Genomic DNA, 23,337 nt, shown 5'->3' with positions numbered 1-23,337 from the left:
TTGCACTCCACACTGCCCTTTCCCACCTGGACAAAAGGAACACCTTTGTGAGAATGCTGTTCATTGACTACAGCTCAGCTTTCAACACCATAGTACCCTCAAAGCTCATCACTAAGCTAAGGACCCTGGGACTAAACACCTCCCTCTGCAACTGGATCCTGGACTTCCTGACAGGCCGCCCCCAGGTGGTGAGGGTAGGTAGCAACACATCTGCCACGCTGATCCTCAACACTGGAGCTCCCCATGGCTGCGTTCTCAGTCCCCTCCTGTACTCCCTGTTCACCCACAACTGCATGGCCAGGCACGACTCCAACACCATCATTAAGTTTGCTGACGACACAGCAGTGGTAGGCCTGATCACCGATGAGACAGCCTATAGGGAGGAGGTCAGAGACCTGGCCGGGTGGTGCCAGAATAACAAACTATCCCACAATGTAACCAAGACTAAAGAGATGATTGTGGACTACAGGAAAAGGAGCACCGAGCACATCCCCATTCTCATTAACAGGGCTGTAGTGGAGAAGGTTGAGAGCTTCAAATTCCTTGGTGTCCACAACAACAAACTAGATTGGTCCAAACACACCAAGACAGTCGTGAAGAGGGCACGACAAAACCTATTCCCCCTCAGGAAACTATTTTGGCATGATTTGGCATGGGTCCTGAGATCCTCAAAAGGTTCTACAGCTGCAACAACTGGTTGCATCACTGCCTGGTACGACAATTGCTCGGCCTCCGACTGCAAGGCACTTCAGAGGGTAGTGCGTACGGCCCAGTACATCACTGGGGCAAAGCTGCCTGCCATCCAGGACCTCTACACCAGGTGGTGTCAGAGGAAGGCCATAATTGTCAAAGACCCCAGCCACCCCAGTCATAGACTGTTCTCTCTACTACCGCATGGCAAGCGGTACCGGAGTGCCAAGTCTAGATCAAAAAGGCTTCTCAACAGTTTTTACCCCCAAGCCATAAGACTCCTGAACAGGTAACCAAATGGTTACCCGGACTATTTGCATTGTGTGCCCCCTCCCCCAACCCCTCTTTTACGCTGCTTCTACTCTCTGTTTATCTTATATGCATAGTCACTTTAACTATACATTCATTTACATACTACCTAAATTGGCCTGACCAACCAGTGCTCCCGCACATTGGCTAACCGGGCTATCTGCATTGTGTACCACCACACGCCAACCCCTCTTTTACGCTTCTGCTACTCTCTGTTCATCATATATGCACAGTCACTTTAACAATACCTACATGCACATACTATCTCTATAAGCCTGACTAGGTGTCTGTATATAGCCTTGCTACTCTTTTTTTTTCAAATGTCTTTCTACTGTTTTATTTCTTTACTTACACACACACACACTTTTTTTGGCACCATTGGTTAGAGCCTGTAAGTAAGCATTTCACTAAGGTTTACACCTGTTGTATTCAGCGCACGTGACAAATAAACTTTGATTTGGTTTGAATGTTTTATTCACATTTTGCATTTGTATCTAAAAGTCATTTAATGTTAGCAGTCAATCTCAACTAGGTATGGATGTCATGTCACTTCTCTGTAGTCCAGAACCCTATTCTTCCTCACAAATACCGTAAATAATTTGCCAGAATATGTTACATCTTCATCCCAAAGTATTGAATGCAATGTGACGTTACAGCCATCTTTAGACATGTAGCCACCCAAACTAGGCCTATCTGAAATATGGAAATGATTAATGAAAATCTCCAGGTAGCCTGTTATTGTTCTGGCAAAGATGCCTCCGTAGGAGATTTCTAAACTGTGTTTTATCTGGATAATACAAACAATAGGCCTACTGTTTTTGTCTGATCATCAATATGTGTAACTTTTTGGTTCTGAAGCACAGATTACATGTTTTTGAGATGACAATTTAGTGCAATACCGTAGGCCTATATTAGAAATCAGATGAAATGGGTGAAGGTATATAAAATCTAAATGGTAGTGTATTTTTCCCATTCAGTTTCACACTCGTGACCCCCCCCCCCCCCCCCCCCCCCCCCCAAGTGACTAATTTTCAGAACACCCTGCTGTAATGCAGATTAGCAGTACAGAGCAGATGCAGGGTGTGTAAGGGTTGTACTAAGGTATGTGATTCTGTGTGTAAACTGCTATGTGACCTGAGACTGTGCTGTGTTCCAGGCTACGGGACGTCTGAGGGAGAGGGGACGTGACGGCTGCCTGGCAGGCATCCAGGTCCAGCAGCTCTTCTGCTCCAACAACCCTAACATCCCTGATCACCATCTGAAGGAGCTCAACATGAAGATCGACAATGCCTTACAGGTAGATGGCGCACGCGTCAGGACCACCACAGCCTTGGTCAATGTCTGAAATGACACCCTATTCCCCAATATAGGCTTGTGCACTACTTTTGACCAGAGCCTTATTCCTGGTCATTTTTCCCTGTAAAGTGCAATATTTTTAATCAGGGCTCTGGTCAATAGTATTGCACTATATATGGAATAGGGTGCCATTTCTAACTGGGTCACTTGTGCCTTACAGAACAAAGGCTGCTTCAAATCAATGTGTTGATGGCTTGGATATGAAAGGACTGGATGAAGCAATAGCTAGCCTGACTTAATTACATGTTAATTTTATACAAATTATTTTCTCTTTTCTCTCGCCAGGCTTATAAAGCAGCACTAGAAAGTATGGGCCACAGTGAATATGCACTGAAGGCTGGCTTTCACCTCAATCCCAAATCTGTGGAGGCAGCTTTACAGGTATATTTACTCTAAGCACAGGATGTATTACAGCTCATTAGGAATGGTAAAGCCTTGTATTATAGTGGCTGTGATAAGAGCAAAACCCTGCCTCTAACCTATTTGTACATCCTGTGTCTGTGCCTGTCTCTCTCTGCCTACTATGTAGGGCTGCTGCAGTGAGGCGGAGGCCCAGCAGGCTGGCAGGATGCAGACCATCTCCCAGCCCATTCAATGTGAGCTGCCCACCATACCTGTGCAGATTGGTGCCCACTTCCTCAAAGGAGTGTCCTTCAACGAATCGGCGGCTGACAACCTCAAACTGAAAACGGTATGTCTGTTATGGAGGACTTGATGTTATAGAATGTTCAGATATTGCATAGAACATATATGATTGTCATGTTAAATCGTGAGTCATCAGCTTGGGAGTCATATTCAGCTCTATTCATTACATTTATATCTACAACATTGTAAATGCACCCCTGGCCTTGGCTCGCTGGCATCCTGGCGCTAGGCTACTGTGATGGGTGGTTTCCTAAGTCTTTCATAGTTTGACCTTGCTGACCAGAATGGGTCACTCTGCTCTCTCTAGGAAGTGAGAGCCACTTAGATGGTCATTTCAACCTCTGAGGACCCTTTAAACTAGAGAGCCTAGACACTTTAACAAGAGGGGACTTTGTAGTTGCTACTGTTTCCTGTTCTGGTCTATGTTAGTGTTTTAGAAGAGATGAATAGGACCCACACACTCACTATTGCTCCACCATATATTTTTATTTGGCAAAAAAATGAACAAAGTTTCAATCCAAAGTGGATCTTTGTCAGGTCCACATTTCTGCTGCTGATGCAAAGCACTAGTCTTGTGTTTTCACACCGGCCACCCTGTTTTGTATCCTCAGCACACCATGTTGCAGCTCATTAAAGAGGCAGTGGGGCAGAACGGAGTGACCCCCCGGGACGACTCCCCCGTCACTGAGGTCCTCAACCAGGTCTGCCCTTCCAGCTGGAGAATGGCCTGCAAGACCGCCGTCCAGTTACTGTTCGCTCAGGCGGGACTGGTGAGTACAAAGCACTTAAGATGTCAACAAGGGCATCAAAGTCACCCAGCTTAAAATACTTGTCTCATTTAGATGTCAACATAAACTGTTGTCTCATCTTAAATTAGCTGATGGATTGTTTTGCTTTAGCAGTGGGTCCATGTGGTTCAACCAACTTCACTTATTTTATGAAAAGGTAAAGGAATATTTAATTCGTTAGAGGTCCCTGCCTTGAGCAGATACACTATAACTCTAAAGCCTCTGCTTAGTGAAGCCTCAGAATTATAGCTCTGGGCCAAGCTGCAAGTTGTAGTCTATTGTAAGCTAGAGGCCATTGTTTGGGAGGTGTGTAATCGAGATGATGGGAAGGTATGTTGGGTTCCTTTGAATGACCAAGACGTGTAAACAAACTCATTGTAGACACAGTGAAGCCAACATTCCTGCAGCATCTGGGTAAAGGATGGGGTCATCTGGTTGGATCTTCAAACAGATCTCTGGCTGTTCACTTTGAAATGAGTCTCCCCCAGCCAACAGAGAGAAAGCAGCAGTCATCCACTACTCTACTTTGTTTAGTTCCTCAGTGTGGTCTGTAATATTTAGTGCGTCAGGCCTGGGGAGTGTTCTTATCCACCCATCAGCAGCGCTGAGTGTAAAACAATCCCTGGTGGTGGATGGGAGCTTTATATGAACTCCTTATCTGAGCTATGAGCTCTGAAGAACAGACAGTGGGAGCCTGCATAGCAGCCTAAGAGGACACCACCTTCTTCTTTTAACATTACTCATAGAGTGGATCTGCCAGACAGTGAAAATGGCTTTGTTCTTTCTGGGACATTAATTTTCAAATTCTCAACACCTGAATTGGCCAATTCTCCTCCTTTTTGGGAGCCTATGCTGCTGCATCTCGCTCTTGTTTTTCTCTCTCTCTGCCTGTGACCTTGTGAGTCTGGGACCTGGTGGGTGTGGTGGTATGTTTCTCACAGGCCTGGACTCAGCCCTCTGACTGCCCAGGGGTCCTGAGGATACACCTGCTATATAAATAACAATAGGCTGACCTCCTGTGAGACAGGAAGGGTCCTCCCTCCCCAAGTTGCATTTGTCTAGAAGGTAGAGCCTCTTTCCAAGAACTACTGGAAAATATTGGGCTGGAAGCATGTATATTTGTTGTTCACCCAAAGTAGCTTGCATTGCCTTCGCCCACATGTTCTGACTGTGGGCAGACTTAGATATACTATCTATTATTTTAGAGGAGACTGATGTGTTAGAGTACCAATTTCTTTCCACAATATGTGCTTGCTTAGAGTCAGAGTTGAGAGGGAAAAAAAGGGCCAATATAATCCTGTAGAATTGCTTGCACAAGCATAGCTGACTGTGAGGGAATGCATTCTATTAGAAGCTGTGGTGATGCAGCTCTCTGAATGACTGTGTGGACAGGTGGTTGTTGACACTGCTCAGATGGAGAACAAGGAAGCCTATGCTCCACAGATTGCTCTGGAGGGCTCCAGAGTTGTGGTACAAGTACCCTCCACATGGTGAGTAGGATTATTCATATTTGTCTCTTCTGCCCTCTGTGGAAAAACAATCTGCTTGCTTTACAGGTCCCAAAAATTATTTGGCAAATTTAGCTTGCTTTACAGTTTTATCTTAGCAAGGGAATTCCAAGTATTCAGAATCCTTAGACATATACAATTGGCTAAATCAGCAAACTACATACTTTCTATCTGCATAAGCCAACACTGAACTCAATCAACTATCACATTTGGACAGTAAAGTGAAGTATTAACAGACCTTGTATAAATGTATTTGTGTTATGTTGGACATGACAGTCATGCTGTGTCCTGACTGTCCTGTGTGTAGGTGCCTGAAAGAGGACCCAGCCACCATGTCTCTGTTGCAGCGGAGTCTGGACCCAGAGAAGACCCTCGGCCTGGTGGACGTGCTATATACCGCCGTCTTTGACATCAGTAGGTGGAAGGAGTGCAAGTGAGTGGATGTGTATTGTCCAAGGCATTTGCATTTTTAATTCCTAGAAAGAATCAACCTGCTGTGTGTTCACATTGGCATGGGCTGACAGAGGTATAGCCCTCATTCTCAAGCTTTAGTTTACATTTGCCCTGAAAGAAAATCTTGAAAAATCTAGCTAGCTGTTGTAATTTTCCATGCCATTGAATGCTTATGTATCTTCTCCCTCCACAGAGAACAGGCCTTGCCCACCATTCAGATGCAGTTACAGCGGGAGAGCCCTGACTACGGGATGCAGGTAGACCTGCCTCCTGGAAATGGCTCCAAAGCCTCCAGTGGACTACCCAAAACTATCTCCAAGCTAACTTCCAAATTCACAAAGAAGGCCTCTTCCAACTCTGTGTCCAGTGGTGGTGGGGGCAGCTACTCCATTCCCAGCACCCCGTCCCATAGCATGCTCTCCTCTAGCAGCAGCTCTGAAGACCAGCAGTTTAAGAGCCTGGGTCACGCAGTAGACAGAAGACTGCAGAGCATCTTACAGCTGGGCAACCTGTCCAGCAACCCAGACCCCACCCAGCCCCAGAACGGTTCAGTGTGTGACGACCAGGGCATGAACCTCCCCACGGACCAGGAGATGCAGGATGTCATTGACTTTCTCTCAGGTTTCAATATGGGCAAGTCCCAGCAAGCCTCCCCACTGGTCAAAAGGAGGAACTCTGTAGCGTCTGCCAACGCCGCCGAGCTGAAGCCCCCGAGCGGAGCCACCGACCGAACCCCAACCTCTCAAGCTGTCTCCCACAGTTCACTGCAGCCCCCTACCCAGAGTATTCCCCAGCATCAGCAGCCAGTACAGAAGCAGCAGCAACAGCCACCACCACCACAGCAGCCCTCCCAGCAGGTACTGCAGTACTACCAACACCTCCTCCAGCCTATTGGTCAGCAGCAGCATGCTCCACCTCAGCTGCCCTCCCAACAGCCTCCACCCCAGGCTCTTCCCCAGCAGAGAGTGCCAAGCAAGTGGCTGAGTGGTTCTAGCCAGCAGCAGCCTCCTCCCCAGGGCCCCCCTCCCCCATCAGGGCTCTCCCCCCTGGGGCCAATTGGCCAGTGGGGCTCACCTGGCCTCCCAGACCTGAGCTCGGACCTGTACAGCCTGGGGCTGGTCAGCACCTACATGGACAGTGTCATGACTGAGATGCTGGGGCAGAAGCCACAAGGTCCCCGCAACAACACCTGGCCCAACAGGGACCAGAACGAGGGGGTGTTTGGTGTGCTGGGAGACACTTTGCCCTTTGACCCCGCAGGTGAGTCATTTTTATCCCTTATCCACAAACCCAGATAACACTCTGGGTTCCTCTGACTAATGTGGGTTGTGTTCAGTAGGGAGTGAACATTTTGGAACAGAGTGAAACGGGGAGGTACAACGGTGTCCCTCACTGAACATAACCTTGGTGGTTGATAATAACACTTCAGAGCAGTGTGTGACCTGCATATTGTCATGTTGAAGGATGCAGTCAACTACAAAGGCTCCATATAATAACAATGAAAGTTGGCTCCTTCCTGCACATCGTTGGTTAAAGTGTAGCCAGGGTGAGATCCAGTGTCTTGACCTCCGATAAAGAAAAGCGGCCTCCTTTAGGACGGTGTTATTCCCCCTCCCTCCCCATTATCAGTAGGTTGTCTGGGTTGTGGTGGTGAGGCAGGCAGGCAGCTCACAGCCTCCAGGGTAGGAGAGAACTGTGTCAGCAGTGGGGCTTGGAGCTGTGTTGACTGGGCTGTTTCATTACAAAGACCGAGAAGGAAAAAGGAAATACTATTGTTTAGCACTGCAGTCATTATGCCTGGAGAGGATATGTTGCTTTGGATTTTTCTTGGGGTTTTGTGGTTTGGAGATGTGCTTACATAATCTCATTGTAACCATTAAAGCCATTTGGGGTGGTGATATTTCGCTGACAAAGATTTATGATCTAGTTTGTCTGATTTCCATACGATTTCCTGAATGAATAGCGGCCATTATCTGGTGCAACCTGAGGAAGTGAAAAACCTTTATAGCCACATTTGCCATTCAGATACATTTTCACAAACTCTGAACTACAGGACCTTACTAGTCTCTCCAAATGTCATCTCTAGTCTTTCCAAATGCACTGTAAGTGTAGGTTGTCTGACAGTGAGCAGCTGTCCCCCCCAGAAGTTCTGATGTCATAATTTTAAATGTTATGCTGAATTTACAATGTCAGTTGCTGTTTTACAGTGCAGCAGACTCTTTTTATTTCAGAGCAGAGGCCATTGTGTTCAGCTGGCTTACGGCTATTGTGCTTTTTCTGCTATGGTAGACAGTCTTGCTGAATGGATTGAGCTGTGGGGTACACACACACACAGAAAAGCTGAGGATGTTAAACTGAACTGTGTTTTCTCTCTTTCATATGCAGTTGGCTCTGACCCTGAGTTTGCGCGTTACGTTGCCGGAGTCAGCCAGGCCATGCAGCAGAAACGGCAGGTGCAGCACATCCGTCCACCCAGCAACACCCGCGGCAACTGGCCCGTCTCTGATGAGCAGCACAGGACCTGGTCCCACCCAGAGTACTACAGTGAGGGGTACGTTCCCCAATCATAATCAACACCTAACATCTCTGTATATGACATAGGGCTCTATATAGTCTGCCAAAAGTACTACAGGGTACTTGATTCAAGTCTCTATACACCACTCCATCTCACATGACACATGCCTACTAGTACAATTTATTCACACCTCTTTGTATATAACATCTCTCTAGAAAGTATGCCAATCAATCTTACATGCCTCTTAGTGACGTTCGATTTGTAGAATGGTAAGAACAAGATGTTCAGTGTTTTCAAGTAGTTCTGACTGAGAATGCCACTTATGTGAAACAGGGAGGTGGTCCACAGCAGCTGGTCAGCCAATCAGGGAGACTCTGCCAGCTCCAGTGATGAGACGTCCTCAGCCAATGGGGACAGCCTGTTCTCCATGTTCTCTGGACCTGATCTTGTTGCAGCCGTCAAACAAAGAAGGTACAACTGAGTCACCATGTATTAAATGTACACCATAGTATATTACTGTTCTTTTGGTTTCCCTACAGCCTGTTTTTGTTATTCATGATGTGAACTATCGATATTGTGCTGTAGAGCTTCATGTCTCCTCTTCTGCCTGTAGAAAACACAGCTGTGGTGAGCAGGTGTGTACCCTTCCCTCTCCTCCCCTCCATCACTTGGGAGATGATAATAACCAGGTAAGGAAAGTGTGTGTGTACTTAAGAGTCTGTGGGCAGTACAGTAATTGGGCCAGAAAATTGAAGCCTCTATCATTCACTGCATCTGTATATATGATTATATGGAATCTCTTTAAATGTTAACATTTACCCCCTTTTTATTTATTTTTGCTAAAGATCTTGTATTGATCAACTCCCATTTCCATCCATTCTACTCCACAGGAAAGCAAAACTAAAACTTGGCCGCCGAAGGCCCCATGGCAGCACTCCACTCACACTCAACACAACACCATGCCCAATCCAAGCTCTTCCCTGTACCAGATGAACATCCCTTCCAGCCAATGGAGTGATTCCATGCAGATGTTGCAGTCTCCGGTGTGGTCCACTGCCAGTGACTGCCCTCCCTCCACCGGGATCTCCTCTGGCTTCTCTCCCTACACCCAGCAGCATCAGCAACAACAGCACAAACCCATCAGCAAGGGCTTTAAATCCTTCCCCATCAAACATGAGCACAGGCCCTCTTACCTTAACCAGTACTGATACAGACCAAACAAATGAGTCCATTGGCATGGTAGAATACCTGTAGCTGTATTTCGGAAGCAAGTTCCGCTGTGACCATTAGTAATGTTGCCCTTTTGGAATAACCATTAAATTGAACAGTCTAAGTAGGTTTTCAGGCAAAATTGCATTGTTCATACTGGCTTAACATTTTGTATGTATTTTTCCATTTCAAACAACCCCTATTTGAAAAAGACATTCTAAACTGCCATGTAAAAGCTGTAAGCAATGCATGTCATGCTGGCAGCAGTTAGTCTGCCTGATAAAGTTTATACTGTTTCCTCAGACGAGCTTGAAACATGCACGGCCATCCACTTTTCTTCTCCTTCTGAAAATGTGTAAGGGATAAGATTTTAGGGGGTGGGCTCTAAACGAGGCACTCCAGTTTTCCCCATAATTGTATACTGTCTACATAGCTGTAACTGCCAAATCTCATGTAAGATGACTCAGACTACAGCTAACATCTACTGTTCCATAGCTTGTAAATTACTGAAGTTGAAATATAAATAATTTACTACTTTTTATTAAGAGGCTTTGAGCAGGCTCAGCATAAATATTATAATCATTGCAGAGGTGTAATTGAAAAAAAATACTACTTTTTCAACTGACAGAGTAAAAGATATATAGTTACTGCTATGTGCCATGTTGGTATTAATAGCACTTGCATAATATTATTTTCCAACCAAAGTGTTGTTCAGAAGATAAATGGTGCTGAAGAGAAGTCAGTTTATTATATTGATCATTAATAAAGTTACGAGCCCTAGAGCATTAGGGAAAGTCTTTATGATCAAAAAGCGCATTCATTTCCTTTCTTTCCCCGATTGGCAGTTCACTTCAGAATGACACTAACTCAAACCTAATGTTTGTTCCTTTAAAATACAATATTTTCATGTACAAATAGACAGTATTAATCTTATTTTTGTATTTTCTTACATGTTACTTAACACAATTCCCCCCCCCCCCCCCCCCCAAGATGTGAAGGCACATTCATTTCTTTAGTTCAGAGTTGAACTACACCATATCTATAAAGGTTACCAAATATACCATTATAAACACTAAAACATTGTGTAGGGTATTTTTTTTTTGCCCATGTTTCTTCAGTTTCTATGGCTACGGGCTGTATTTAAAGGTCCAGAATGTTAACTTTTTGTGATGTTTGCAGATGCCAATGTTGCCTGTATTTATGAAATGACACAATGTTTTCTGAAAACTAACATACCATGTTTACAGAGATGTTTGCTGTATAAATATCTTTCTATAGTTCTGTGCTTTGCACAATCAAAATATAGGGTTTGTTGCATTGTCTGTGTTATTTCCCAAACTTTTGCTGCCTTTTTTTTTTTTTTACATCGTTAAGGACCTTGGACTGTAACCGTTAACATTTTTTAGCTGTGTCAAAATGGTTTACTAGTGGCATCTACAAAAAAGTTACCCTGAAAGAAGATATGAAGGGGGACTGCTTGGCTTCTTGTTCTCTTGAGCTGGCAACTGAATCTTCCCAAGTGTACCAGCAATGCAACAAAAATGAATAAAAACTACTAGCAATTGAATATTGTGGTATTTTCTATGACTTCATGCATGATCCTTTTATTTGAGGGGTGACAGGCTGCCTAGTAGGCTGTTGTACATCTAGTTCTCTGGTGGTGTCTGGTTTTAACTAGCAGGCTTGAAGTCAGAACTTTGCTGTAACATCTTTTACCTTAAGTCCACTGAACTGCAACCCTTGTCAGTAATATAATAGCCATTGTCCAAGGCTACCCCTAGTAGTGTATTTCAAACTTCACAATGCCGGTGGTGACTTGCCCATGAACTGACCTGTTGGGAGTAATGATGCTCAATATGTCCAAACTCAATTATTAAATGCATCTTATGTTACTTTACAGCAGTAGGTCAGGAAAAAAATTGCAAAATTTATTTTCAATAAAATGATGTGAATCAATTCAGAGGAAATTGCCTATTATGTATGATAGCTTTACATCCATTCTGGGCTGTCAATGTTGGTGCCTCTCCATTGGTGGGGATCTGAAAATTGGAATCTGAGTCAATTTGCAACCCGTCACTGGTTAACATCGACAAGCAATGAATGTAGCTGGTTGCATTTTCATTGAGGGACAAAACATACGTTTGTGGTTGGAGCCAAGTGTGGCTGGCGTCTGCTATGGTTCCCAGGTAAACAATGTTGCGGTGCAAGATCTGTTGATATCTGGTGGAGAAAAGTTGTTTACAGTATGGTAGTTAAAACACAGCAGGGAGGCCAACCCTATTCCTCAGCACCCTATTCCAGCCCTACCATAATTATTTACTCATCAGGAACTTCTAATTGTATTTGTCACTTACCATGAGATGCTTACTTACAAGCCCTTAACCAACAATGCAGTTAAGAGTTACTATTTTTACTTTAAGTAAATATTTTACTGAGTCAATGTGCGGGATACAGGTTAGTCGATGTGCATGTTGGTAGGGTTAAAGTAACTATGCATAGATAACAGCAAGTCTGTTAAGAACACATTCTTATTTACAATGCTGGGCCAATTGTACACCGCCCTATGGGACTCCCAATCACGGCCAGATGTGATACAGCCTGGATTCGAACCAGGGACTGTAGTGACATCTTGCACTGAGATGCAGTGCCTTAGAACGCTGCACCACTCTGAATTGGGTGTGTTCATATAGAGCTGGTTAAAAACCTGCAAACCCAATAGCTCCAGGAGAAGGGTTGACATCACCAACTCTAGGGGAAATAACACATAGATATGGATGAAGTTGAACTTACTGTACACATTCCATTGCGCGTCCTTTTTGCATGTACTCTGTGATGCACCTTACCAGCTGGTCATTTTCGTCCAGTAACTGAAAGTTGGAAAATATGAAAAACTTTTTACACAGCTGGAAACTTGTATGATAGAATGTAGGCCAAATAACAAACCAGCTGTACAGCTAGCTAATGAGCTAGACACAGTTGTAAACATTCTAGCTAAATGCTACACAGATTAACATAACCAAACTGATAGCTAACGTTACTTACTCTTTGGATGGTTTCTTGGTTGATCTGAGCTTTTCCTCTATGTCTTTTCGGAACAAAAGCAACAGACATTTTGAGTTACATTGAATGACAAACGTTAGACAGTGGCTGTGACTACGACTGTGCTAATATTAGCTAGCTAGAGGACATCCACCATCTTTGCTCGTACTACTTGGGATTTTCCGTCGTCACCTTACCACAGCCACGAAGTCATAAACCCCGCCCATTTCTACAATTTATCTTCTTAATCACAAATTTTATGCCTAACCAAAACCTTAAATTATGACCCAAAAGTCCATTTTTGTTTTTATGATTTATTACGATATAGACATCATGACTTTGCGGCTGTGGTAACTAGTGGAAACGGATTTTCGTTGATTTCTTAGTCGAAAATGTACCAGTTCAATTTCAATCCATCGTCCCTTGTCCCTTACCCTGATATAGGAGGATCCTGCTAACCTGTGGATAGGCTAATTGATCCAATCCAATCAAATTGTATTAGTCACATGCGCCGAATTCAACAGGTGTCGACCTTACAGTGAAATGCTTACTTACGAGCCCCTAACCAACAATGCAGTTTAAAAAAATACGGATAAGAATAAGTAATAAAAGTAACAAGTAATTAAAGAGCAGCAGTAAAATAACAATAGCGAGACTGTATACAGTGGGTACTGGTACAGAGTCAATGCGCTGGGGCACCGTTTAGTTGAAGTAATATGTACATGTAGGTAGAGTTATAAAAGTGACTATGCATAGATGATAACAACCGAGAGTAGCAGCGGTTTAAAGGGGGTGGGGGGCTATGTAAATAGTCTGGGTTCCATTTGATTAGGTGTTCAGGAGTCTTACGGCTCGGGGGTTGAAGCTGTTTAGAAGCCTCTTGGACCTAGACTTGGCGCTCCGATACTGCTTGCAGTGCGGAAGCATAGAGAACAGTCTATGACTAGGGTGGCTGGAGTCTTGGGGCCTTCCTCTGACATCACCTGGTATAGAGGTCCTGGATGGCAGGAAGTTGCCATACCAGGCAGTGATGTAACCAGTTCTCGATGTTGCAGCAGTAGAACCTTTTGAGGATCTGAGGACCCATGCCAAATCTTTTCAGTCTCCTGACGGGGAGTAGGTCATGTCGTGTCCTCTTCATGACTGTCTTGGTGTGCTTGGACCATGTTAGTTTGTTCGGGATGTAGACACCAAGGAACTTGAAGCTCTCGGGTCCTCTTTTTCCTGTAGTCCACAATCATCTCCTTAGTCTTGATCACATTGAGGGAGAGGTTGTTGTCCTGGCACCACACGGCCAGGTCTCTGACCTCCCTATAGGCTGTCTTGTTGTGTCATCGGCAAACTTAATGTGTTGGAGTCATGCCTGGCCATGCAGTCATGAGTGAACAAGGAGTACAGGAGGGGCCCCTGTGTTGAGGATTAGCGTGGCGGATGTGTTGTTACCTATCCTTACCACCTGGGGGTGGCCCGTCAGGAAGTCCAGTTGCAGAGGGAGGTGTTTAGCCCAAGGGCCATTAGCTTATTGATGAGCTTTGAGGGCACTATGGTGTTGAACGCTGAGCTGTAGTCAATGAATAGCATTCTCACATAGGTTTCTTTTGTTTAGGTGGGAAAAGGCCGTGTGGAGTGCAATAGAGATTGCGTCATCTGTGGATCTGTTGGGGCGCTATGCAAATTGGAGTGGTAGGTTTCCTGGGTTAATGGTGTTGATGTGAGCCATGACGAGCCTTTCGAAGCACTTCATGGCTACAGACGTGAGTGCTACGGGTCGGTAGTCATTTAGGCAGGTTACCTTAGTGTTCTTGGGCACATAGCTTCCGCTATATCGCTTTCATCTATCCAGTTGTTTTGGAAAGGAGTAGGATGAGAAGTAGCTAGGGAGTGAAGTGAAAAAAAACAGTCAAGGCCCGTGCTAGTGCGCATGTCAAAATCTAATGTTTGTAAACAAACTACTGAAACTTCAGAAAAACTCAACCCAATGCTTTCCACAGAAGCATGTCTATAAAAATAACTCAAATAGATTTCCAAACTACATATACATATTCCCCCTTCTCTAGAAGACCATAAACATATTTCAAATAGTAACTGAAGTCAAAGCCCTAAAGAGTAATTATAAAACATGGACATACACAAATGCTATGAGCATGGAAGGTTTGGTAGAAGGCAATAATTACATTTCTCCTAAAATATTGAAAAATATGTGAACTGAGTAGTGTAGAACATGCAGTGTCCACAATTCTTGGAAGGCAACTCTTGACTATCAATATAATAAAAACAAGGAAATGGTTATTGAACAATTGTTTATTTTTTATCTGGAGTAAAAACCTGTCTGCATAGGGCGGCCCAATTGAAGTACACCATGCTGTTCAACTGCTTTATTTAGAAACAATATCTGGCTTTATTATTCCAGAGGTCGGAAGGAGTAACTCATGTAGTCAAAACGATACAGTAATATGTAGGTAATATGCACTGTTTGAAATCTCAAATTAGCTCTGGACCTGACACCGATGTGGTTATTGCAACTGCCCAGGCTCATGTGTATAATCCTTGTTCGGAGTCACTATTTTGTGTTCTATCACAAGGCAAGGCTGCCATAGCCTCGCACAAGCCATCTTGATCTTGCAAGCTCAAAGATCAGGGTGATTCCTACAAGGCTAAGGCTGCCATGCATTGCTCTGTATTATCAACCTGTACAACAATTCAGTAAAACTGCACATTTATGAACTACAGGATATATTGGCCTAGTTGCCCAACATTTTTTTATGATCTAGATCAGGTTTATTTTGTAGTGTTTTCAAATAGTACATGTTACATATTGTCATCATACTGTAGGTCAATTTAAAGATAAATACATAACCCCCCTTCCTTCACTCCCAAACATACTGACAAAAAGTGAGAATATCTGAAACAATCCAACCCCATTCTCTGCTGGTTTAAACATCCAGTTCACATCCCTGTATCTTATACACAAAAAGAAAATATCCCATAAAAAAAATCTGAATCTTTTCCAGAGGTGTGATTTTATGGATAATCCTCCAAACTGCTAGCACTGGACAATAGACAGTGCTCAATAGACTTCCCCAAGCATGGGGAAAGGGACAAATATAGCAAGCTTAGAGCACCAATGCGGTTTATTACAAATGCTGGAATTGGATCACTAGGAATTCTTCCAGAAGCTTAGTAGATTGGTTTTAAGGCCTGGAGTAACTACACTACTTTTCTTGTATTGAACTTCTTCCAACAAGTGAATTTCATTTGTTTCCTTCAACCTCATGTAAACTTAGTGGTTGGACTTAAACAAAATAAATCTATACCCAACCCTAGCTGTGCAGAATATTATTGCTGAATATGAAGATTTTTCCTACGTTATACAGCCCTTACTCTCCAACATATTTTGTCACTTCAACAAATAGGCAGTTCTCAATTTCTTTTTTCAGAACAAGCTTGCATGAGAATCACTTTTGTGCAAGGCTACTACGCAGTCCATACAGCTGGTGAATGAGACAATTTTTCACTGAAGTTGCATTAGGGGGACCGAAAAACAAAAACACCAGCATCTTTCGGTTTAGAGTTGAGCACACCAGATTGTTGTTTTAGATGCAACACAATACAAGGGCAAGCATGCCAATAGACCATCAAGTAAAGAAAGACAGTCTGCTAGAAAAATGTCAACATACATCAGTAACACTTGAACTGCAAATTGTTTTCTAACAGAATAAGTAGCCCAATGCTCCCAGTCCCATTCCATACTGCGGACAAGACCAATCTGCTTACACAGCAGTCTAAGTCAGAACCAGCCATCTTCTCTTGCAGGGCAAACATTTAGAGGTCAACAATGACTTAACTCCATAGACACTTGTTAAGCAGCTAGTTAAAACATGGCAGTTAATTCAATTCATATGCAAGCACTGGGTAGATGGAGAAGGCTAGATAGAAATTTCTAATGACTGATGCTCCACGTTCAGTCATGATTGTTGCAGAAAAGCCTCCCTTGACGACAGTAAAGAGCAATAGTCACCAACACTACATTTAACAAAAATATGCCAGAGCAAATATGTGCGTCGCACGCCATCACTGAATCACAGACTGCAGTCCTTTCCAACACGACCTGTAGTTGGCAACCAGCATTAGCGGATGTTGGGATACACTGGGCATTATTAGAGGGGGTAGAGAAAACTTCCCAACAGCTCTGAATCAATTCATTTCATATGCATTTCTAAAACCAGAAGTTAAGTGGCAACCACACAATATCTTTGGGGCAGAAATAACAGCATGATGCAGTAGAAAATACATTCCTTCAATATGATTATAAAACGAATGATCCCGATTACTGAAAATGCTCCATAATACAAAGTGTTTTCAGGATGTCCGACCTACTCCAATCTTGTATAAATAGCTTATGTTAAAGGTGTGAACTGACTACCTTAATTTGAAGGCAGGATCTCTACAAAAAAGTGAGCCTATGATTTACATTTTAGTCTTTTAGCAGGAACACCACAAGAGTTTCTCTGACTAAGAAACTTGGCAAAGTACAGCAGAACGTCAAAACAAGGGATAAATGGCTGAGATAGACTAGGAGAATATAAAAAACAAAAACTGTGACCCGGCAGGCCATGTAGCATTTTAGTGCTCCTAAATTACATTGCAGGATATATCCAAAAAATAAAGCTATTTTCAGGGATCAAAGTACTCACAGTATCAGCGTTCTTCTGCATACATCTTTACACAACAGAACATTATCAAATACAATTTTAGTAAGAAACTCAAATAGATGCAAAAATACTGAATAATTCCACTGCAGTACAGTATTTACACAAGTTCTTGTCCCTCTGATTACTGGATAATATCAAACCACACTCAAATTTTCAAAAGCACATATTCCTTTGTTGTATTTTTCAGAGAAAAAAAAAAAGAAATTTGTAAAGTAGCTGCATTCACACCCGTTGAAATCAAGCAGTCAACCCCAGTGCTGGTGGCAAATTTACAGAGTATATCTTCATTATTTTGGACAAATATTTCTGGACCATGAAGGGCTACAATTCCTGATGGATTCGTCTTTCTGGTGCACTACGCGGCCACTTTGTTATCCTTCTGGAATAAAGCAAAACATGTTTAGACTTGTGAACACACAACCAGCCTTTAATATGGCGACAAAGATTTGCATCATATGGAACTTCACTTGCATCATAAGTGCGATGTTAGGTTGTCTTGTCCTTTGTTGTGTGTGCACATGTACATTTAACTTTTGAATAATAAAAATCACCAACAATTTTAAATGTGGTGTAAACCAAAATGGTAAGGAATGATTTACCCTGTATTCATATTCAACAAACTCCCGGCCACCTCTGCTGCCTCCTCGGAATCCTCCTCTGAAGCCGGGTGGGGCCCCACGGGGGGGTCCAAAGGAACCTCTGCTCATGGCACGCCCTCTGCCCCCACGGAAGCCCATGCCGCCACGACTTCCTCTGAAGCCTCCCCGGCCTCGGTTGTGCCTCAGTGGGATGCCAAAGGTCTCCGAATTCATCCTCCTCTCCTCAGCCCAAGTCTGCCTCCTTGGGAATCCTGAACCTCCAGATCGCTCAGTTGCTTTCCTGTAAATACAAAATGAGACATTTAATGCCAAAGACAAACCTACCGACATGCTTTGGATTTCCATTAGTATGAGACTATCAATACCACAAAGCACATAAATAAAAATACAAAAATTGGTCAAGAGAGCAAAAGGGACATGCCTTGTATCATCAGAAGAAATGTTGTCAAAGAAGGACTTAGTTTTGTCGTAGTAAACGCTGGCCACCACAGGTTCCTCTTCCTCAGCATTGCCTTCACTGTTCTGTGTCTCCACTCCAGAATCTGCCTTCTCATCTCCATTAAGAGACTTCTCTGCTTTATCAAGCCTGTCATCTATGTTAGACAATTAAAAGGGGGTAAACAATGTTCTTCATAAATTTGGATTAAGCTAAGAGGATACAAAGTACACAAAATATCCAAAACAGTGGCAACCTGGGATTTCAGGTAGGAACCCAGGCTAGGCCATGACATTACTGCTGCATGGAACATGCTATAATAATTACAAATAGTACCTTTCAGTTTGAGTTTGTTCTGAAACTCTTTTTCAATCTCCTCCTTGTTGAACTGAGCGTTGGCAGTCTCAAAGTCAAAGTCCTGATCAAATTTCATGGGACCGTCCCTGTGTGGGTTGAAGCGGCCTCTTCCACGGTGACCACCTCCACGACCACGGCGCTGAGGGGGAGGACCACCGGCTGGGAAGACAGGACAGCAGAGTCCGACAATAACAAAGCAGCGTTTAGATGATAATTTGAATCCATGTAGATCTTATCTTGACAGAAAAACATGGACACATTAATACCAGTAAGGCAGTATACAACAGAAGCTAGGGCGAGAGTTTTAACAGGTTAACAAGTACACTGGTAGTTTAATGAGAACCAACTCACCACATTGACGGTTATTCCGGTTGTCGCCACCACCTTGCTCAGAATCTGGTCTGGGTATTTTCTGAACCTCAGGGCCTAAACAGTACAAAATAAAAGGACCAAACTCACAATTATTTGGGCATATCAGTCAAGTACAACATTATTCTAAACTAGAAAGCCATATGGCCAGGTGCTTCACTTAGAGCTAGGTGATCAAGCAATTGTTCTAAACAGGCAATATAGACTAGTCTGTGTGACAGCAGTGTATTGTAGACATTCAGGCCAAGCCTGGCTACAGCCTCCAGCCTGGCTACAGCCTCCCCCTCCAGCCTCACCCCTCCTCTGTTCCAGGATGTCTGGGGGCTTCTGGTTGCCTGGGGTAGTGATGGGCCTGGCTGGTGGGCCAGCTGGGCTCCTTTGTCCCACTGGTGCAGGGGCAGTGGTGGGGGAAGTCTGCACTGCCTGCTCCAGGGAAGGGCTCTTCCTCAGAGGGTCCAGCTGGGGACTGGTGCGACCTAGAGGACAAGGCAGGGGTTAGCCCAATATGTACTCTTAAGGAGCCTACCATTACTCCTACAAGGTCCAAGGACCGTATATGATATATTCAAAGGAAGACTGGCTCCAGCAGCCAACATATACATACACACAAACCATATTTAGTTTTTATTTGAGCCCTTTTTACTCCCCAATTATTCGATCTTGGCTCATTGCTGCAGCTCCCCAACGGGCTCGGGAGAGGCGAAGGTGGAGACATGCCTCCTCCAAAACCTGACCCACTTAACCGCGCTCGCCAGCTTAACCCGGAAGCCAGCCGCACCAATGTGTCAGAGGAAACACAGTTCAACTGGCATATGGAGTCAGCCCGCAGGCACCTGACCAGCCACAAGGAGTCGCTAGAGCGCGATGAGCCAAGTAAAGCCCCACCGGCCAAACCCTCCCTTAACCTGACGACGCTGGGCCAATTGTGCACCGTCCTATGGGACACCTGACCACGGCCGGTTGTGGCACAGTCCGGGATATGAAGCCGGGACTGTAGTAACACCTCTAGCACTACTGCATGCAATGCAGTGCTTTAGACCACTGCGCCACTCGGGAGCCCCAAACACTCAATTTAAACATGAATGTATTCTAAACTGCGATACAGTTCTAGAAACATAAAGCACTTCACCATCAAATTTTTTTCCCGCAACTGCAAAATACACACTTGCTGTTTTAACCAGCTTTATCACAGTTTAAGCCAACAGTATTTTTCAGTGACACGTTTCTGGCAGCCTTCTTCAGTTACACACAGGTGTTTGGAGCATGCTAGATAGCCAATTTGCACAGGTGGTTCCTCTGTCTTCCGTAAACACACGCTGTAACATGGAGATATGGCCGTATGGGAGCACTCACCCTATAAAAATGTAACATTTTCTTTAATAATTTCTCTCTGATATGAAAGATAAGACCCTTATGCTTCCAAAACTGTACCGCAAGTGATGCATGCTAATGTTCAGACCAAGTGTTGGGTTTCTTAACAAAAACTCCCCCATACAGAAGACACCATCATCCAATTACTTGTGTACTGTAATGGAACTGAGTGATCAAAGGCTAGGCAGGGATGTGATTATAATAATGCAAGAAGTGCAGTGCTCCACTGATGTTAACTGCAAGCAACATACCACATACAATTTTATGATATTGAGAGGCAGATATGCTAAAGAAAAAGGACTAGTTCCAACAGCATTGCATTACACACTGACAATACAAGAGCTTTCAAGATCATTCTTCATTTCAGACATCTCAGAGATGATAGAATGGCGAAGCAACAAGATGAATGTACCAACCTCCACCAACAACTCCAAACTGCTGGGACACCAGGGGGCTTGGGTTAAACTGGCTGTAAGGGGGGACAGGAGCCCTGCTGCTAAAGGGTGCATATGAGCCCACAGACTGGAATGATGGGGGTGGAGCATTGGTGGATCCAATAGAGGACTGGGGAAGTAAAACAAAATGTTGAACAACCACATTCAGAACTATTATTAAATATATAAAAAAGCAAATACATTTACAAATGAATCATCATTGACTAGAGCAATGTCCTGCTTACTTGAACAATGGCAGGGTCCTGAGGCAGGGAGCTGGTGGCTTTCGGTGGCTCGCAAACAGTCAGATCCTTGATATCACTCCCTCTGAAGATGATGTACTCGAAGACTTCATCTCGTGGTGGAATTGGCCTGTCAGTAGGGCGGTCCTCAGTGCCAAAGGAGCGGACTGTTTGGATAAACAAATACCAGACAGAGACAGATTACAACAGTGTCACTATCATTGATTGTCTGCCAGATAATCCGCTATTCATTGTAGTCTAGTATTAACAAAATGAAACGCCGTGCAGGATCTGATTTCCCATCACCACATTAACCGCTAACTAATCATGCAAGTTGGCTGAAACGATAACCCGGTCAACTAATTTATGCAACAACAAAGCATGAATGAAACAGGCCAGGGCGTTTGCAGTGAAACGGGCTAGCTAAATTAGCTATGCTAATTTAAACTAGCCTGCCACAAGCATTATTAAGCATTCGACAAAGCTAACTACTAGCTATGCTAACTAGCATTGTGAACAATTTGACAGTGACAGACTAAATGCCTGCACTGCGTTACTAGTAAAAAAAGTGAGGTGTTTTCAATTTATCGACTTATTTTTTTGCAATGTATACGTTTTAACTTACCTTTGGCGAGAGCAACAGTCGAATTTTCGGTGTCAATTGTGTATAAAATTCCTTCATAACGAATCTCGGCCTTCGAGATTAGGCTAATTTTACTCCCGATGTAGGGCGTCCCTCCACTCATACCGTCTTCCTTTTTCTTTGAGTGTGGAAAATAAATATATATTACAAAAGTTTATGGCAAGTAACTAGCTATTTTATTTAGTCCTGTTTGTACACTTCTAACAAAGAATATTGCCCGTTCGTTCTTCCACCAATTTGTTAGCACCACGACATGGCCGTTTTCATATGATGCCTTGCCTCACCGCATAGAATGGTGGGAAATCCTCTCTGTAAACCGTAAATATCGCGAGTTTTCACGGGATCGTGCTACCTTTCAAAGATTACTGGTCTAAAGTTAGTTTTGTGTTTCTCGCCCTACTGGATACTTTCTGGGATTGTGAGAGAGAAACTGATCCTAGATCTGAGACTGCCAACTAGAGTTTATGTACATTTTTCATTGCTGCCACTGGATATCTTATCGCCCAACTCTCTCGCCCATCCCTTATGCTCAAAAATACATAAAAAGACAACGTTTGTTTAATTAAGCAATTTCCACAATGTATAATTTATTTTACTGTAATCTGCAATAAAGACTAGGGTGCAGTTGCAATCTTCTTCATGTAACAAAATGTCCTTCCAGCAGTTCCAGCCACAGCTAGCCGCAGCAACAAACCTTGACTGGTGGGGACATGTTGATGGAAGAGATCATTGACACATTAAATGATTTGGTCTACTAAATATTTCCAGTTGTGTCTGTGGCAAGTGTCAAAATAAAATCTCTTTGACAACAAATAGAATATGTCCTAGGGACCATATGCTACTCTATATTTGATGTGAAGTCCATGGAGAATAAGAGCATCTCCTCCCAGCTGCCCACTGCACTGAGGCTAGGAAACACTGTCACCACCGATAAATCCACGATAATTAAGAATTTCAATAAGCATTTTTCGACAGCTGGCCATGCTTTCCACCTGGCTAACCCTACCACGGTCAACAGCCCTGCACCCCCCACAGCAACTTGCCCAAGCCTCCCCATTTCTCCTTCACCCAAATCCAGATAGCTGATGTTGCAAAATCTGGACCCCTACAAATCAGCTGGGCTAGACAATCTGGAATCTCTCTTTCTAAAAGTATCTGCCCAAACTGCTACAGACCTACCCTGCCTTTCTAAGGTCTTCAAAAGCCAAGTTAACAAACAGATCACCAACCATTTTGAATTCCACGTACCTTCTCCGCTATGCAATCTGGTTTCCGAGCTAGTCATGGGTGCACCTCAGCCACGCTCAAGGTCCTAAACGATATCATAACTGCCATCGATAAAAGACAATACTGTGCAGCCATATTCATCAACCTGGCCAAGGCTTTCGACTCTGTCAATCACCACATTCTTATCGGCAGACTCAACAGCCTTGGTTTCTTAAATGACTGCCTTGCCTGGTTCGCCAACTACTTCTCAGACAGAGTTCAGTGTGTCAAATCGGAGGGCCTGTTGTCCGGACCTCTGGCAGTCTCTATGGGTGTGCCACAGGGTTCAATTCTCGGGCCAACTATTTTCTCTGTATACATCAATGATGTCGCGCTTTCTGATGGTGATTCTCTGAACCACCTCTACGAAGACGACACCATTCTGTATACATCTGG

The 23,337-nt window shown here is 43.8% G+C and overlaps 3 protein-coding genes across 4 annotated transcripts in view; 1 reads left to right on the top strand and 2 right to left on the bottom strand.

The window, feature by feature from the left end:
- LOC139384424 (granule associated Rac and RHOG effector protein 1-like) overlaps positions 1–11,040 on the top strand; it is a 44,877-nt gene extending 33,837 nt beyond the window's left edge. Inside the window, exons 4-14 of the mRNA XM_071129187.1 lie at positions 2,156–2,296; positions 2,641–2,736; positions 2,885–3,046; positions 3,612–3,770; positions 5,181–5,278; positions 5,604–5,729; positions 5,943–7,009; positions 8,135–8,300; positions 8,598–8,735; positions 8,878–8,953; positions 9,155–11,040. Of these exons, the coding sequence (XP_070985288.1) occupies positions 2,156–2,296; positions 2,641–2,736; positions 2,885–3,046; positions 3,612–3,770; positions 5,181–5,278; positions 5,604–5,729; positions 5,943–7,009; positions 8,135–8,300; positions 8,598–8,735; positions 8,878–8,953; positions 9,155–9,472 (2,547 nt within the window). The 3' untranslated portion in view covers positions 9,473–11,040. The remainder of the gene's footprint in view (positions 1–2,155; positions 2,297–2,640; positions 2,737–2,884; positions 3,047–3,611; positions 3,771–5,180; positions 5,279–5,603; positions 5,730–5,942; positions 7,010–8,134; positions 8,301–8,597; positions 8,736–8,877; positions 8,954–9,154) is intronic.
- A 340-nt stretch (positions 11,041–11,380) lies between these two features.
- LOC139384425 (ss18, like 2) lies at positions 11,381–12,722 on the bottom strand. The gene is made up of 4 exons (XM_071129188.1): positions 12,516–12,722; positions 12,264–12,340; positions 11,613–11,693; positions 11,381–11,512 (listed from the first exon to the last, which is right to left on the bottom strand). The coding sequence occupies exons 1-4, from the start codon at positions 12,582–12,584 to the stop codon at positions 11,482–11,484; spliced, it is 258 nt and encodes an 85-aa protein (XP_070985289.1). The 5' UTR covers positions 12,585–12,722; the 3' UTR covers positions 11,381–11,481.
- A 2,076-nt stretch (positions 12,723–14,798) lies between these two features.
- Positions 14,799–21,988, bottom strand: LOC139384413 (protein LSM14 homolog A-like). 2 transcript variants are annotated; one of them, XM_071129172.1, is made up of 9 exons: positions 21,658–21,988; positions 21,036–21,199; positions 20,773–20,920; positions 19,282–19,461; positions 18,968–19,042; positions 18,596–18,775; positions 18,245–18,416; positions 17,824–18,103; positions 14,799–17,603 (listed from the first exon to the last, which is right to left on the bottom strand). In XM_071129172.1, exons 1-9 carry the CDS (start codon positions 21,776–21,778, stop codon positions 17,580–17,582), a joined length of 1,344 nt encoding a protein of 447 aa, XP_070985273.1. In that variant the 5' UTR covers positions 21,779–21,988; the 3' UTR covers positions 14,799–17,579. The 2 variants fall into 2 exon arrangements, with proteins under 2 accessions (XP_070985273.1, XP_070985274.1); XM_071129173.1 differs by having other exon boundaries at positions 14,799–17,600; positions 21,658–21,972.
- Between the last annotated feature and the right edge of the window lie 1,349 nt (positions 21,989–23,337).

Source organism: Oncorhynchus clarkii, chromosome 26, assembly GCF_045791955.1.
Source record: "Oncorhynchus clarkii lewisi isolate Uvic-CL-2024 chromosome 26, UVic_Ocla_1.0, whole genome shotgun sequence".
Taxonomy (NCBI): domain Eukaryota; kingdom Metazoa; phylum Chordata; class Actinopteri; order Salmoniformes; family Salmonidae; genus Oncorhynchus; species Oncorhynchus clarkii.
The sequence above is the reverse complement of the archived record's forward strand: the minus strand, read 5'-3'. Positions and strand labels throughout refer to the sequence as shown.

Coding starts and splice junctions, on each gene's coding strand:
- LOC139384425 (XM_071129188.1), bottom strand. CDS start 12,584: ATGTCTGTTGCTTTTGTTCCGAAAAGACATAGAGGAAAAGCTCAGATC. Junction 12,341..12,515: donor ACCAAGAAACCATCCAAAGA/GTAAGTAACGTT, acceptor TCCAACTTTCAG/TTACTGGACGAAAATGACCA. Junction 11,694..12,263: donor CGCGCAATGGAATGTGTACA/GTAAGTTCAACT, acceptor TTTCTCCACCAG/ATATCAACAGATCTTGCACC.
- LOC139384413 (XM_071129172.1), bottom strand. CDS start 21,778: ATGAGTGGAGGGACGCCCTACATCGGGAGTAAAATTAGCCTAATCTCG. Junction 21,200..21,657: donor GACTGTTGCTCTCGCCAAAG/GTAAGTTAAAAC, acceptor TTATCCAAACAG/TCCGCTCCTTTGGCACTGAG. Junction 18,776..18,967: donor CCGGAATAACCGTCAATGTG/GTGAGTTGGTTC, acceptor CTGTCTTCCCAG/CCGGTGGTCCTCCCCCTCAG.